At 37.6% G+C, this 18,034-nt stretch overlaps 2 protein-coding genes across 2 annotated transcripts; one reads left to right on the top strand and one right to left on the bottom strand.

The window, feature by feature from the left end:
- Positions 1 to 7,850: 7,850 nt before the first annotated feature.
- On the bottom strand, positions 7,851 to 12,192 carry LOC116256617 (tryptamine 5-hydroxylase-like). Its single transcript, XM_050078358.1, has 2 exons — positions 11,297 to 12,192; positions 7,851 to 8,665 (listed from the first exon to the last, which is right to left on the bottom strand). The coding sequence occupies exons 1-2, from the start codon at positions 12,014 to 12,016 to the stop codon at positions 7,985 to 7,987; spliced, it is 1,401 nt and encodes a 466-aa protein (XP_049934315.1). The 5' UTR covers positions 12,017 to 12,192; the 3' UTR covers positions 7,851 to 7,984.
- A 4,873-nt stretch (positions 12,193 to 17,065) lies between these two features.
- LOC116256616 (uncharacterized) lies at positions 17,066 to 17,410 on the top strand. The gene has a single exon (XM_031633013.2). The coding sequence runs from the start codon at positions 17,066 to 17,068 to the stop codon at positions 17,408 to 17,410; it is 345 nt and encodes a 114-aa protein (XP_031488873.2).
- Positions 17,411 to 18,034: the final 624 nt, after the last annotated feature.

The raw sequence follows: 18,034 nt of genomic DNA, 5'->3' as shown, positions 1-18,034 counted from the left end.
ATTTGAAATAATTTTACGTGGATGATTTTTTATAGGTGGCCATTAGCATGATCGAAGTCGACCTTACAAAATTCAGAATTAACAGGAGTCTCATTTGCAGAAAGTTAGTCGAGAGAAGGGTGCTAAATGGAAAATTTTCTCTTCTAATTTCTTAGTTTATCTAGTTGAATTATTTTGTTTATTACAATAGGCCAGATATGCTTAGAAGTTCAAGTAACTGTACATACGTACAAGTAATTTTAGATTAATTAAGGGAATGCAGCTAACGTGCATGAAATTAGTACCGGATGGTCAGGGGCGGAACTAGAGAATTCAGGATCAGGATGCTAATTAAAAAAAATTAGACCCTTTAAAATGGTCAAGAAGCACCAAGTAAGAATACTTAAATAATTAAGGGCATTCAGATGCTTGGATTTGCTTTGATCAAAAGTTTCAAGAAATCAAACTATACGTTGTATACGTAAGGTAGAACAAGAGTTCAACCAAACAGGTATCTAATACCAAATACCCAGATCATGATGCCTGTGTATTGAGTTCCAGGTATTCAAACATTACCTTATGACATGTTGGAAATTGTATAGAAGTTGGATGGTTATGTTTCTTATTTATGTTCAAATTAACAAAATCTGGTCCACGTTGAGTCCATTTATGCACTGATTTTTAACACGCAGAGTTAATTTGTATTTGCTGGCTTTCATAATAATTACAACTCGTTTTTATGATTGAACGATCTTCTTGGGCCAATATGATTGAAGTTGAATTTCATACTAATTATGGATGCCATGATTTTTTTACTTTTGTTTTAAGATTTTATAACTGACCTTATGTACACCACTGCCATCACTAATGCCGACACAGTTCATGACACCTAAGGCAAGAGAATGGAGGGTCCTTTGGGCCTCATTCTGAGCGGTAGGGATGAACATCTCGCTCACCTGAATATTGACCTTAAGTTTGCAAACATGTTAATATTTTTATAGAACCAGTAACTCTTGACGACCACATACTATATCCTCTTTATTTTTAATCAAGATAAACAATTATGAAATTATCCCAAAGGTGTTGGTGAAACAATCAAAGTGGGGATCATAGGTGGCCAATTCCCTTTTCAAATCACCATGTCTCCAACCCTTTGTACTGCAGAAGGCAGCCCCTAACATGCAAGCTGAAGCATGACAGTGGGTGACACCCAAGGCACCAAAAACATGCATGTACCCTCTAGAGATAAGGGGTTGGGTGAGGGCTTCAGCCTTCTTCTGGGCAGTGGGAAGCCCCGCTCACCCAAAAAAGATTATGAAATTGCTTGAGTTCTAAAATTAATTAATAACTAGTTTTAAGAAATTAATTGTTTATATGATTAAATATTTTTATTTTAGCCAAAAAACATTTTGAAAACCTGACTGAGTTCAAGATTGTTTTAATGTAATAAATAATTTCTTAAAAAACTAAGTTTTAATTGCAAACACTATTCCCAATTATAGAACCATCCAAAAATAGGTGAAACGGCATTTTAGGGTAAAAATATGCAGCATTTTGCCTCTGGACTGCTGTTTGGGCATGTAACCCAAATCAAACAACCCCCAGATTATAGTAGTTTTGAAATCTTTAATAGAAAATTATTCTCCAATCCGTTTTTTGTCACCTTAGGTATGTTGCAACCAACATTCAACCACGCTTGTCCTTTATTGGTTCCCACGGGCAGTTCAACACATAAATAAATTTGAATTTCCTTAAAAAAGGCACAATAATAGGTTTCTAAGTGACTTTTAAATTTCTTTGATGTTGTATATAAATGAAACCCCATTTTCTACTTCTCTGGGTGAGCAAAAGAAGTATTTCATCCTACCGCCCAGAAGAGAGCTGAAACTTTCACCCAACTACTCGTTCTCCTAGGGTACTGGGTCAGCTTTCAGTGACTCAGAGTGTTGTCCTTACTATGCTTCAACTTGCATGTCAGTAGTCATCCTTTTGTAGCATAAAGGGTTGACACCCTAAAAATTCAAAATGTACACTGGCCAAATACTTGCTCCTGCCCTCACCGATGTGCCAACTGCCTTGCATAAAACCCCATTTTCTACTTAATTCATGCATCCAAATTAAAGGAGAGCTAGACTTAACTAATGCATGTTTTGTCCTATATGACACCAATTAATGATGAAATGTTGGAGAAATTAAAGAAGGGAAATCAGGATATGTTGACAAGAGAATAGATAATAAGAAGAGCACATCATGGACCCTTTTTTCCTTAAAGTGAGGTAGAGACTATCATCCCCTAGTGGTTGGTGCAGTAGACAGGGTGGGGACTCATAGGATCACATCATTTGTAGGCTTTTTATGTTCATAACTGGATTGAACTAATTTATAGGATCAAAAGATCATGTGGAGGTAGAAGTCCAAATTTGGGAGGGTTTTAATAGCTCACATTGTTATCTACCTTCATCGCTTGATGAAGGTAGAGTTTCCCTTCTCTATATATATATGTCTGTGTGTGTGTGTGGTTAAGGCTGGAAGTGGGCTTTAGCTCAGCAATGGAAGTGATGGAGGCTGGAAAGCCCAGAGATGGAGGCTCCATCACCTGCAATTTTTTTTTTTTAATTGCTTGTAAAGATGGGCTAAGCTGTCGTGAAAGAAAAAAAGGAAGTTGCAACAGCCAGACAAGGAGGATTCCGGTACAGAAAAATGACAGAAGATTGGAGTGAGAATTGGAAAGTATCTTCCATGCAGTTTTTTACAATCCAGTATTCAGGTTACGCTCAGAAGGTGGAGGAGCAGCTTCTTTTGTGCTTAATGCTACTAGTAAGGCTAACAACATAAGGGACTGGCACACACCACTAAAAGGGATTGGCATCCCTTTAGTGTAAATAATAAATGTGTACAGATGTACAAGCCTTTGGATAATGAAAAAAGAAAAATCTGTATGCACTATATCATTGTTGTTATTGTATGTACACATTCGTATGTGCCAAAATCTTATTTTAATTACATTAAATTTCATATTCCCTAGAAATAGTTCCCTTTTTAGTGTATTTATTTTCACTTTATATGCAATATGTCAGATTGTTAGTAGGCCTTTAGTGGCATTCGCAAATAGTCATAAAATGTCAATAATGGCATACATATATCCACCATTAAATATGTTTAGTAGCAATTTGCAATGTCACTAAAAAACCTTTAGTGGAACAAGAAATGAGCCATAAAAACTTAATAATGGCATTTTATAACAGCCACTGAATGTCATTCAATGGCATTTTTAGTATGTCATAGTAGTCTTATACCCAAGACAAAAATCTAGCATCACTGAGAACTTTTCAATGGCATAAATTAAGTGTCACTACAACCTCTTCAATGGCAAACATAAAACACCACAGAACATATCCGTTTATGGCATCCAATTAATATGCCACAAAATGGGAATGGTGTCATGACTTTCATAGGTTCTTTTGTTGGCATTTGTTCGGCCCCACAAGAGAAGTTCAATGGCACTTTTTGAACACCACTAAAGGTTTTTTTATCTTGCAGTGGCACTACAAAAAAAAATCTATTTTTACTGATACATAATAAATGTGAGCATTAATCCAAAACACATCAATAAACTTTTTGTTGATTATGTGCCTGACGTGAGATCATGCATTAGTCAGAATGTTGTCGCTGAAACCTTTGCTGATATGTTGTCGCATGACAGTAAATTGGATAACATTACTAACATTTTTGCATCAGGAAATCTAGTTAAATGGTATTAAAAAAATTCTCTTACTGCATTTACTTTTGTCAATAAATGACATGACTTGAGCTTATACTGATAATATGCTATCATCAGTAAATCAATTCTTACTGACACTACCATCTTCTGAAGAGGTACAGTTTTTTACGAACATCTCCTTAGCATCAGTAAATGTTTGTTTTAATTTTTTATTAATATGTTATATTATGTCCATTTTCAAATTTGGATACATGCGAAAGAATATCAAATTGGTAACTATTGCCATTAATACACACAGACAAATAAAGGAATGCATGATCCACAAGTTCTTCCACAAAAATGTGACTATGCGCTTACATCCAATGATTGAACAACAAACATTCACTTGTTGGATCAAGCATGTTTTTCAACAACAAGCATTCAGTAAGAAGGGCAAAAGGTTCAGCTGCAATTAGGAGAGAACCTGTGTGACATGGGTAAGTTTAAATTGGCCACATACCGATGTGTTGGTATGTGGGCACGGCGACACAGGTGGTGGGTAGAGCTGCATTTTAAAACGGTTAAAATTATATTTTCAAACTTAATTTGATTTTTCCTTTCTTTTATATCCACTAAGATTCTATATTTTCCTCCCATTTTTCTTTAATTTTGAGAATTTTAGTGGATTATAAGAATATTAATGCTTTTTTTCATTTTATCATTTTTGATAATACAAAATTTGACCCAAAATTTTCAAAATTATTGTGTGTGAACCCATACCGCCGTACCTGAACCCATAATGTACCTCACGCATGTGACATAGGTGATAACAGTATATTTGGAGGTTAAACTAGAGTATTGCCATTGAGCAAAGAAGCACCAAGTGAACCTACAATAGTGAAACAGATGCACAGCAATTTGGTGGTTAGAAAATCAAAAGGAAAAGAATATAGGGAAAGGTTGTGGTAGCCAGGGAACCAGCCTTATAGCTATACTTGTTCAATACAGTTTCTACATAAACATGCCATTAATCTAGCATTAAGAGCCTGCATAAGAAGAAATGAGTTGCATAAGTAACAATCTTAATAAGTTTATTCCGAATAACTCGGGCAGTTAATGAAAGAATGAATATGTACAAAATCAAACAAAATTAGCCTTGGGATCACTACTCATCTTGCTCATGGAAAAGAGCTCCTAAAGACAGGTGACTATCACAAACATATAATTCCTTCCCATGAATCAAATGCAGGCTAGAAAAGCCACTACAAGAACTGTTAAACCTGGCAGAGGATAAAACTCCCCTAAACCATCTTCTCTATCTTGGATTACTCCTTCTAAGGGTAAATCTCGTTTGTTCCCCCGTGGTGAGTGTCCCCAAATGTTCTATTATCTTAATCAAGGAATCAGTAGAAACATGCCATTTAACTACCTTTGTGCATAAGCTGCCATTCAACCATAGAGTGACAACTTTTGTCAAGACTTTGCCTCTTTTCCCTGATGCTACCTCAATCAACCATCCAGAAACATTATTTGGAATCCAAACTGAACTAAAGATTGTCGTTTGGAGCCGTATACTAATGTTGTTCTTGACTTCTGTATGCCAAGTCTACTTCAGAAACATATCTGAACAAAGTTGCCACACACCTTGAAAAGCTTGAGGGATCGAAAGCAATTGATCTTGATGAAAACTCAACATCCTGTATGACCATAGTTTCTACACTATGATATTAAAACACAATCTCCAGAATCCAGTCAATACTTTGCAGCGAAGTTGTTTCCGATGCCACCATAAAAAGCTCAGTACAGAAATCATTCGAAGGAGTTTTACTAATATTAAACTAGGCCATAACTTTGTGCCATATTGCAGCCGAGAATGTACATGAAAAAAGAATGTGATGTTGATTCTCTATTGATTTTTCACATATGCTACACCTGGAAGCTAATGTAACCCCCAAGCATTGTAATGTGGCCTTAGTCATCAATCTGCCATATCTACTCACATATGTAAACCAGTTGGCTCTGGGAATGGATTGATTTAGCAAGATTATTCTTTGCCATGTCATGGTTGGTCCTTTCTCTTTTCAATAATCTCTTTCCTGGATTTAATTGCGTAAGAATCATTTTTCCAACATAAAGAATCATTACCTGCTATAAGCAAAACCTGATCTGCTCCAGCTTGAATGAAGAGAGACTGAATCTCCTCATTAAACTTGCCTAGATAGTTCATAGTGTCTTCAACATAAATCTTAAGAACTCCTTTAATCATTAGCAGGTCATTAGGACAAAGGCTGTCCACTAAAATTTGTTCATTCCAACAATCTTTCCAAAATCTGACTGATTCTCCAGATTTTGCCTTTTGATGTATTTCTAAATGGATTTGATTCCATGAAGTCATGATATCTTTCCATGGAGGAGACACAGGTCAACTCATTAGATGGATGGTCCAAGCATTCCTAGTATAGAAGTATTTCTTCCTTCAAGTTAAGGCCCATAAACCTTAACGTTGTGCATGCCATGTATGCTAGATAAGCAGTATTAACTTCCTTCAACTTATTTAAGCCCACTCCATCTTCTTGAATGGATAGTGAGACAGTATTCCCAGATAATAGATGGACTTTGTATGTGGACTGAACGCCAACATAAGAAATACATCATAATCTTTTCAAGCTTCTTTTGGAGGGCATTTTGAGCACTGATATCTAGTAGCAAGGCAAGGGTGCAAGAACAAACTTCAACAAGCAAATGATAAAAGCTTACCCTTCCACAAACATTGTTTGTTTTGCAACTTTGAAATCATGGTCTACCAGTTGGAAATACTCAATTTCCTGGGTGATGAAAATGGATCTAGATATAAAAAACTTACATCAATCAAACAAGAAGAAACCACATGCAATCATTGGAGAGAGCCAAAAACATGGGAGCGCAGGGTGCACACCAAGATAGGCAAGTCAAGAGTGCAAGATTTGGGGTTGAAAAAGATAAATGTGACAATCTTGTGAAAATGGAAAGAGGAGATGATGATGATTCAAATTATTGCAATGGGACCACTGCAATCAAGGAAATGAATATGTTTCCTTTTAAAATGTAACATGCTCTATTTTAAGAGAGTGGAAACCAACAAACCATTGATTAAGTTGGAGGCATTGTGGACATAGGAGTGTACTCCGAACCACGTTAAAAGTTTTTCTTCTTGCTTTTGAATTTTTTGTTAGTGGTTTCACAAGATTTATCTACTTTGCATTAGGATTGGGGGTTTACCAAATGCATTGGTTGGAGACCTATGATTGTTGAGCATATTGTTTTAGTTAGGGCCTGGGCCATGTTTAGCTTTGGCACTTGTTAGCCATTGATTGTGCCACTTAGGATATGTCCAATGTGGAATATGATTTAGTAGACTTGAAGAAGCACAATAGTGTGTCAATTTTGGGAGATATTGCTAAGAATTTTCTTTTGAACATTCAATATTTTCCCTACGCCTCTGCCACAATTAAGTCTCTAGTCTTGGTTCCTACAAAGATTCCCATGCAGCTTTGGAATGCAGTTACCGATGATTAATCAAAATGCAGAGACAATCAAACATACTGCGTTTGGGAAGTATCACACATATATACGCATATAATGACCTTTTGTTGTGACTGACCTGAGATATAGTTTAAATGGCAAGTGTTGCACTACTTTTTCGCATGATGGCAGTGCATTTCCAAGCAATGCATTGCTTGGCAATGACTGCCATGCTTCATGTCTCCTACTATGTAATATGACCAGTCCCCAAATTGGAGCAGCAAGCCCACCCAAGGAGACCATCCTCCTCGATGGGTGAGATTATGAGCACTAACTTATTAGCCCTGCGTCACGATGCTGATGTCCTTAAACGTCCATGAGGGAATCAATGCTGGCTAAAGTACTGAACCTCTTCATCAAATTAAGCAATGATTTGAGCACATATTTCTTTGGCTATGAGCTATCAACAAAGTCACTTCTTTTTTTAAAGTTTATAGAGGTATGATTCGTTAAAGCATAGAGTTGGAAACATGGGAAATATTACTTTTTGTTTTAAAGCCTGGAATTAGGAAACATTGTCAATGTTTCAGAGGCAAGGTCATCACATTTTCCTTTACTGAACCATTTGACTTCATCAAAACTAGCTGTTAATGGATCCGATTCTCATTGCTTAATCAATGGACTTAGTGAGATATTTATTCTAATCAAATATCTAACGGACATGGACAATATCTGAGATCGATATCTTAGAATAAACATTCAAATTTGGTGAACGAACAAAGCGCTCTTTCACCTATTACTTAATTAGCCAATGCCTTCATGCAAGTTGTCAAATCCTAAGCCACATGACAAGGGATCCATCAGATCAGCTTGAATCCCGATTCTATAGTGTCTCGGGATCAAAACGAGTGGTTCTTTCTTTCGAGTTGCTAGACCAAATATTTCTTCAAGGTTGAGGCTCTCTAGGCTCACGCCATCCGCTAATGACCAGTCAAAGTGGCAAAGGAGCCTCGCCAATGCAAGCTCCACGGTGGGAAGGCCAAAGGAGTATCCTGGGCACCCTCTCCGGCCACCACCAAATGGTAGGAACTCAAAATCCTGGCTCCCTTTTAAATCAATTGGCTTCTCAAGGAACCCTTCTGGCCGGTACGTTTCCGGGTCGTCCCAAGAACGTGGATCCCGTGCGATTGCGTATGCATTGACCAGCACTCTTGTCTTGCCTGGGATGATGTAGCCATCGAGCTCACATGGCTCGATGGACTCGCGAGTTACGAGGACCGGCAGGTGCAGCCGAAGCGTCTCCTTGATCACAGCCTGCATGTATGCTAGGTCGGCTAGGTCCGACTCGGTTATGATTCCTCCTTTCCTCGATACGCTGCGGATCTCATGCTGGGTCCTTCGCATCACCTCAGGATGCCTGATGAGCTCGGTCATGGTCCATTCTAGTGTTGCTGATGTAGTCTCGGTCCCAGCGACGAACATGTCCTGCAGCGAATACAGCCAAGTGATCCATTTGTTGTTTGGTTCCAATGACCAACAATTTTAGAGGAATGCTAGTCATATTTTTTTCAAAAAAAAATACAAGCAATAACTAGTTTAGTTGAGAACAGTTATTCAAAAAAAAATTAAACCCTAATACATGATGAAATGATTGAGAGGCTACTCCTGTGACTTTGGAAAAAAAGTGCATGCTATAATTTATTAAAGTTTTTATTTGACCCTTCTAAAAGTTTTAAAAAATGTAATTCTCTCCTAGCAAAAATTAAAGAAAATATAGTTTGATCCCTAAGAAAAAAAAGTTTCTAACTCCCACCTTGGCAGCACTAGGCAATGAATGAGAGAAGCAAATTTGCCAACAAGCAAATGGTGTGAGACAATCAATATGTAGATTAACAAATAAATTTTCTGGCATTATGTGCGCACTTGCCCACACATGCACAGGTAATTCTGCTACTATTTTCAAAGGGTAAGTGGGGGTAGGGTTCAGTCCTACAATATTATTAGACATGGGTACTGGGTACTATATGTCTGAATCATGTTTTATATATATATATATATATATATATATATATATATATATATACCGAACCTTGTGTAAGAATGTTGTGTTCCTGTGACCAAATGCCCCCAAAATTGTGTGTTGTGCTAGGTCGGTTTGGGTCAAGTCAGCCCAAGTCAACCTGGCTTGTATTGTAATCTAACCGTACTAGATCAAGTGTCCAAGTTGATGCCATGCCTAGCAAGTATGGAATGACAATAGAAGGTTTCTTGTCAAAATGAAAACAGACCACTAATAAAAGCAGTAGAAAACACTAGCTCTGATACCATATATTATTATTATTCTTTTGTTTAACAGTAATTTATTTAAATACAGGTAAATTCCTGAAATATCATTTTTAAAATTTTTTATATAAAATAAATGAAATTTATAAAAATTATTTATAAATTAAAAAAAAAAACTTTTTTTAGGGGGCCAGGGCCCCTGTGGGACCCCTTGGCTCCGCAGACTTATAGAGTACCCTTTCAAATAATTTGACGACTTAAAAATCACGTGTCTTATTTGAATGCAAGTAAAAAAAAATCAGGGTAAAAAAAAAGGGCCGGAAAAACGGTAAATAGAGGGTCCAAAATCACGGACTTTGACTGTCAGGGCGGACAAATTCGCATGTTTGCGCTGCTCCTCCACCCACACGAAAGGGCCTGCGGGGTATTGCAGCTCTTTGAATCAAAGTAGGATCCATGGAGCGGCTTTTGTTCTTCTTGTTCTTGAGACAACAAGACCTGGATATCTTGTTCCTCGCAATGTTTTAACTGATCAGAAACGAAACCAAACCCTCTGGGCCTGTGGTTTATCTCACTGCTGTTTTAGGGCCTAATATTAATGCACTAGGAAATAGGAGTAAAAACCAAATAAGGAGAGAGAGAGAGAGAGAGATTTTGGGAATCATCAAAAGAATAAGAATTCATTTGCAAATTTACAACCTTTGTTAATTACATAAAAGAACCCGTTGCTGATAGGGGAGGAGCACTAGATCTAATTTTAGATCATTTAAAATATCTTTTACATAGTAAAATACTAAGTGGTTTTTCGCAATGATAATAAACCTTTGTTGTTTCATGAATCTGCCCCAAAACTTTGAGCATATTGATCGAACTGTAAATCCACTCTAAATTTTAGAATAGAATCTTGGAACAATGACAGTATGTAACTCTGAAAATAATTTGATAATTTTGTCGCTGTGACATGATTTTTTTTATTGCTGCTATGCTTTTTTATTGGACCAATCTTGTCCAAAAGGGATCGTCTAGTTCTGTTAATGGTGAAAAGAGTGCTAAACTGCAAATAAATGCATAATAATAATAATATTAGTAATAACAATTAGTTTTTCCATTATATATATATATATATATATATATATATATATATATATATATATTGAAAAGACATATGTTGAGCTAAAAGAAAATGGGTTCCCGGCCTTCTCGCCATTGTTCTCACTTGTTAATGTTGGCCCTTAACGGACCATATTGACCAGTATTCAAGCATCAGGGCTAAGTCTAATATGAGTTGCTCACTTTTGTATTTTTATTTATTAAATTAATTTCAAATAGTTTGAAAGCTTTTTAGTTAAAAATCAATTTAGGCTGACTAAAAGCCAATAAATACATATTTCAAACGGACATACCGATACGAACTAGATTGCTTATATCATCGGGACAAAAAAATAGCCACGTTTTTTGTTTTTCAAGTAGTGCTTGTCATTGATCGGAGGATGAAGTTTCCGTGAACGACTTGTTAGGACGGCTCTATAAATATATATACATAAATCTCTATTTTCGCCAGAGTCACAAGTTTACAGAAATTTGATTTTATGAAGTTTCGAAAAGTAAAGTTTCTTTTTACTAATAAAGTGTAATTCAGACATCAAGTCTTTGTTCTTTTCTTTTTCTCATTTTTCTATTTCATAAATCTCACGTTCATTCATAAAATTATATTTGTAAAATATAGAAGCTTTATATATATATTTATATATATATATATATATATATATATATATATATATATATATATATATATATATATGGCGAGAAGGAAGAGGAAGAGAGAGAAAGAACCAGGACTAAAGCCTTGATGTTGTCGTCACCGATGGGCACGTCCAGGTTGCCCTCTCTCTGCACTTGCAGCAGCACGTCCACCAAGTCCTTGTGTGCCGGCGGAGGCCTTCCGGGGTCCACATGCTCGTCGATTATTTCCCTGCATATCCGATCCAAGTCCCGCTGGTTCGCCTTCAACCGCCACGTCAGCCCCGTGACGTGAGCGTCCAGCAAGGGCAAGGATGGGAAGAAATCGGCGACGCAGAACTCCGCGAACAGCGCCTGCGTCTCCGTCAAAATCTCGTTAAGCCCTCCCATGGAGAACCTCTTTCCAAATGCCACCCTGCACAAGATGTTATTCGCCAGGCTAAAGAAGGCGTCTTTTAGATATGCAGCCCCGCCGCTTCCCAGCCGGTCGGCCAAGCTGCCGATCAACGCCACCAGCCGGCCGATCTCCTCTTCCCGTATGTACTGGAACGACTGGATGCGCCTGGAATCCAGCAGCTCAGTAACGCAGATCTTCCTGGCCTGGCGCCAATATGGGCCGTAGGGGGAGAACGTGACGTTGGAGCAGCCGTAGGAAAGGTATTGAGCTGAGAGCAGGGCTGGGCGGCTGGCGAAGGCGTGGTCGTGGGTCTTCATGACCTGACGAGCCAGGACGATGGTGGGGACCTGGCCCAGCTGGAGGAACATGAGGTCCCCGTACTTCTTGGAGAGCTGCTCGAGGGAGCGATGTGGCATGTCGCCGAGAAGGTGGAGGTTGCCGATTATCGGGAGACGAGAGGGGCCTGGTGGCCGGTGGCCGGTGGCCGGAACTAGCAGACTTTCGAGACAGTGAAACGAAAAGGAGAATCAGGGGAAGGATGAAAAGGGCAGTGAGGAAGAAGGAGAAAAGGGGGAGAGAGCTAGGAGGAAAGGCGTCGTACGCCTTGGCGAGGAGCTTCATGGTGCGATCAGAGGTCATGAAATAGTGGAGGAGGAAGAGGCTGATAGCTACAGTACAGCAGGGAAAAGACGTACCTGGAGATACAGTGTCAAAACGACGAACCAACAATGGCTGCTTAATTTGAACGTTTATGGTGTGGAGCCCACGTTTATGGAATGGGGGGCTCCTTTGAACCAGGTGGGACCCAGCAACCACCATGTTGTGGGCTTCAGGGTTTACATTGATAGTAAAGGTTGCTCCACAGTTTAACACTGTAAAAAATAGAGGATGTTTTCGTAATTTTTAGAAAGCATGTTTTTTATAATCATTTCACTTTTACCTTACCAAAAACTTGTTTTTATTGTGTGAATCAAGTGCGCTTTTGTCGTTAACCATCCCAGCGCATGTGAAATGGATAATATAAACTTTGTCACATTTAATAAAAGTTGTGTCTTAGCAAAAGGAGAATGTTTTTATAATTTAAAAAAACATGACGTTTGTAGTCATTTCACCTTTTTTTATTTACATTTTTTTTTACCATAAACTTGTGTTTGTTTTTTTGTGTGAATGAGGGTACTTTTATCATTGGTGCACTAAATTTTGTGCATTTGTTTTTTTGTGTGAATGAGGGTATTTTATCATTGGTGCACTAAATTTTGTGCACGAGTATGGCGCATATAACCAGCTTTGTCATATAAGTGCATGTTATATATGCACAACTTACATACTCAGTAAAAAAAAGATGGATGTTTTTATAATTAAAAAAAAAACATATCCTTTGTAATCATTTTATTTTTTTTTCATTTTTATCTTATCAAAAACTTGTTTGTTTTGTGTAAATAAAGGGTATTTTTGTCATTAACTATAATGACAGAAGAAAATTTCATACACTAATATGATGCATATAACCAACTGTGTCACCATTATGCTTGCGTTGCTGTGCCATGAGGCATGACCATGGAAGTAATAAAAAAGAAGTTTTGTAGTACGTACGTAGTAGAAGCAGGGAGTTGTTTTTGTAATTCAGAAAAGAGGCTAGTAGAAGCAGGGAGTTGTTTTTGTAATTCAAAAAAGAGGCTAGGACTCCGACCAAACGCAAGATGCCTAGAAGACCGAGGGGGCGTTTTATGGGATTTTCATTCTTTGAGTTTTAACTATGTCACATTGTGTGACGTAAAAGACTACCGGGGTGTTTGGGTGGTACTTCAAAAACCAGGTTTTGTTACATTTTGCCAATAAAACTAGGTGTTGGGGGCAAATTTTGGTTTTACCTTTAAAACCAGGATTTGAAGTGTTCAAATGTCATAAAAAATGGGTCTGAAAAAAAATTAGTTTTAACAAAACCTGATTTTGTAAATGAAAGTGAAAAACCTGGTCCATTTAGATTATTCAAAAACTAGGTTTTCGATAACAAACACAAGGTTTTTAGAACTCATTAAAAAACTTAGTTTTTATAAAGCTTAGCTTTTACAAAACTACGATACAGATGTTGTCATCCAAACGCCCCTTCGTGTTGAAGATTTCTTGGGCAAGAGTGCGAACTTTTGCCCATAGTTTTTGTTCAACCTGTTAACTCTGTGGTTTCACGAGTGCATTATGTGTTTGAAGGAACATAAAATTTCTGTTATCAAACATCCTCCCCTTAACCATAAAAGTGCTTGTAACTCGCTCCTCATCATGACTAGAATACACTGTTTTCTAGCGAACTCAATGTTCACGTCTACTCGTTTTCTTCTTCAAAAGAAGATCACCGTGAAAGATTTATATCCTCCATCTCAGACATCCAGAAGGGCAACTATAGAGCCTAAAAGCCCATAAAGCTGGTTATATATTGGTGCACTAAATTTCATGCACTAGTATGATTAATGGTAGCACTCTTTGTTCACAAAAAAACAAGCTTTGGCAAAGATAAAAATGAAAATGGAGGGATGGACAGAAAGGAAATGGGGAGGAAAATGAGAGGAAAGGAAACCATAAAAATGACTATAAACCTTATTTGGATGGAAAAGAAAGGAAATAAAAGAAATAGTTGTTTCCCTTTCCATCATAATCGTTTTAATTTTGGAGAGATTGGATTTACATTGAGTTATCATCTCTTTTTCATTCAATTTCATTCATTCCCCTTGCAACCAAACTTTTTTTTTTTTCCTTCCTTTTTTTCTCTCAATTACCCAACCAACAACCAAACACAGAATTGACTACCTTTTCCTTTTCTTCCCTTCTCTTTCAGTCCATCCAAACAAACCCTGAGCACAGGGTGGGTACCCAAGTAAATAAGATCAAATTCATCCAAGGGGTGAAATCAAGGCTACCCAAGTAAATAAGATCAAATCCATCCAAGGGGTGAAATCAAGGCTGACAAACAAATCCTGTACTCTTAAATTAAATAATAGACCAGCCGGTAAGGTTGCATTGCAATAAAAATTCGTGATGAGGATACATGTTCCATGCACCCAGAACCATTGCCTTCGATGCATATACATCAGTCTAGAAAAAATCCAATAAGCCTGGATCCACCGGTTCCAATATTCGATTTCCACACAGCCTCACGGCTGCACTACAAAAGCTTGATGATTTAACGGGTTAGGTGCATGATAACGGCATGATTTAAGATGCTCTGATAGCAGGCCACCACTCAAATAATGTGATATATATATATATATATATATATATATATATATATCACATGTCCTACATGTAACATGTGTATGCACGTTATATGAATACATATTATACATATATTGTGTTATATGTAACGTATTCATATACACATATATGTACATATTGTATATAACATTATATATATTATATATTATGTTGTATATATATAATACATATTGTACACACCCACACACACACACACAGATATATATATATATATATATATATATATATATATATATATATATATATATATATATATATGCCCTTTATTTTTTACAAATCAACAGTCGGGAGAAAAGCAAGAAGAAAAATTTTCTTCTTCATGTTTTTCTCTTAATCGTCAATCTATATATAAAAGATTAAAGTTTGAAATTATTCCGTATCTATATTATCTAAGTGTCTAAGATCTATATACCATCTAAGTGTCTAAGATCTATATTCACAATGCCCACCATTTCGTTTGTGACGGACATGTGGGCATAGTGGATGTTTTCCTGACACGCACTGTTATATAGTATGGCAAGTTGGGATTTGATCCAAATCTCAGATACATAAATAAATGGTAAAGAATATTACAGATCGAAAATGATATAGGAAACTTAGTTGTGGGGGAAAAGATCTGATCAAATTCATTCATTTCATGTACGTTAATGTCTGCATACGTACAAACATATATAAAGCATCGCTTTGTCATGCCAGGCCCAGATCCGTGAAGTTCAGTTCCAGCCTGTCGGTGGAGCTGGAAATTAAATTTCTACAAAGGGGCACCAACATGTACATAGATAGTAACCAAAATTGAAATCCTTCAAAAAAAAAATCGTGCAAATACATAACAAGATATCACGGGCAGAGCCACAAATTTTTTTTCCATGGAGCCATATTTTGAATTTGGATCTGTTCTTGCAGCCATATTTTGAATTTGGATCAGGCACACCTGAACGAGGTTCAAATTAATCTGAAGCTCAGGTCATTCATTAAGAAGCTCAAAGGTCGATTAAAAAATTTTAATGGATGTCGGATCGTGTTTCACTAGCTTAATTCGCATAAAATCGACTAGACTAAGCAGCTGCAAGGGGACCTGGCAGGGGCCATGGCTTCCCTCCTTTTGATTTTTAGAAAATAAAAATTTTACATGTAAATTTTAAAAACTTCGTAAAAATTTTGAAATGCTATATTTCAGCTCCAATAAAATTTTGAAACTGTAGTTCGGTTCCTGCAGTGAACAGTTCCTAGCTCCTATACTTGGTTCCTTCTTTCCTCCAAATACACCTCAAAGTAATCGACAAACTTTAAGGCGCCCATAGTTTGTTTTCATGACATTAAATTTTCACCATCTGTGTGCTTTCTGATCAAGGCATTTTATATATTTGAGCGGCTTGCCAAGAAACTAAGGACTGATCGAGCCTTATTTCAATTGATAAAACTGGCTGGTCGAGCTTGGCTTGACCCAACTGTGATTTTGAAAGGAAAAAGGACAAGAAAGTTTATTGTAATTTTTATGTAAAAATTTTGTAAACTATAATTGGAATTTATAAAAAAATTAATCAAAAATATAATTTTGTTGCCCAAATCCCTTCTTAACAGCACTATCATTGAGTACCCAATTCAATGCCCACCTTTATTCAAAGTGTTTTACATTTTTTTTTCTAATTTCCCATAACCTGTCAACATTTTCTATTTTCTGAGAGACAGAACGTATATATAAAGATGAGAGAGGGAGCCGACTATCAGCATTTGGCCAAAAAATATGAGAAAAAAAAATAAAGCAAGCCGACGAAACTAAAGGGCTGTTTGGACAAAGGAATAGTTTGTGAGTATCTAAGGGATTTTGCCTAAAAATTGAGGTAGATTTATTATATTACTTTAAAACATGCCCCAATTTTTGAGGGCAACACTCACAAAACTGCTACTTTGTCCAATAATCAGTGCCCGACCTTTTGTGGTTAACCAACAGTTTATTTGTGGTACCCGGAATCCGAATTCAAACGTTGTATACATTTTTGGGTACATGTAATTATAAAAACCCCTAAAAGGATGACAAAACGTAAAGAAAACCTCCCGTGTTGTGGGCATCCAACACACCATGCCCGTTGCTTTCATCTATAAATTGCTCCAGCAGTCTATGGCTCTTGTTCCACCGAGGGAAGGAGAAGGAAATGGAGTGGGAGTTGCCATAGAGTCAGTTGGAAGGGAAGGTGGTGATGGTGGCCGGAGCATCTTCGGGGCTCGGCTGTGAGTTCTGCCTCGACCCTGTCAAGGCCGGCTGCAACGTCGTGGCCGCAGCCCGCAGGACCACCCTCCTCCAGTCCCTCAGTGACGAGATCAATGCCATGCGTGACCGGCAGGCGAGATGTGGCAGCGCGGTGGCCTTACAGCTCGATGTCAGCGTGGAGGTCGTCAAGAAGGCCTGGGCCGTCTTTGGAAGGATCAACGTCCTCATCAACAATGCTGTAATATCATACCTATCAAAGAAAAACGTTCAAATCTGGCTCACGGCAATCATGAGAGATCAAGCCAACAAGGAAGTTTTCAATCAAATAATGTAACGACCAAATCAACTGCAACGTCCAGCTATGGCATCGACAGTTGCAAGGGACAAAATGGAAGTTTTCATTCAAATGCTGAAATGCCTAACACTACTACAACCAAAATGAAAGCAGAAAATGCCCTATGCAACATCATTCAGTAATGGCCTCAACAAATGGACGGTGTCGGTTATCATGCGCCAACCACAATAATCCTGATCTGGCCCACGTTTCTCACACTGAAATGCAAGGAGAAAAAGAAAATGATCCTGATGAAACGATAAGAAGAAAAGAGAAAAAGAAGGATCATAATGATGCTGAATTGGCTCACATTTATCAAGTTGGAACGTTAGAAGGAAAGAAAGAAACCGATGAAATCATTATGACCAAAAATCTCTTCTCATTGGTTACAGGGTGATTTCTGCAGCCTCATGCTGCTCTATGTAACGTATTGATGTACATAGGGACAAGCAAGAAAAACAGCAAGGGAGCATTTTTTTTGTGATTGTAGATGTAAGTTCTCTCCAACCGAACCACGTTAATCCTGTGTTCCTTCTCTCGTCTCTCAAGGCATATCTTTCGATATGAGTGTTGGATAGCTGTAAGAGTGGGCTCATCCTTTTTCACATCCGTGCGGTTCCAACG

The sequence above is a fragment of the Nymphaea colorata genome, chromosome 6 (genome assembly GCF_008831285.2).
Source record: "Nymphaea colorata isolate Beijing-Zhang1983 chromosome 6, ASM883128v2, whole genome shotgun sequence".
Taxonomy (NCBI): domain Eukaryota; kingdom Viridiplantae; phylum Streptophyta; class Magnoliopsida; order Nymphaeales; family Nymphaeaceae; genus Nymphaea; species Nymphaea colorata.
This window is presented reverse-complemented; position numbering and strand designations above follow the sequence as displayed.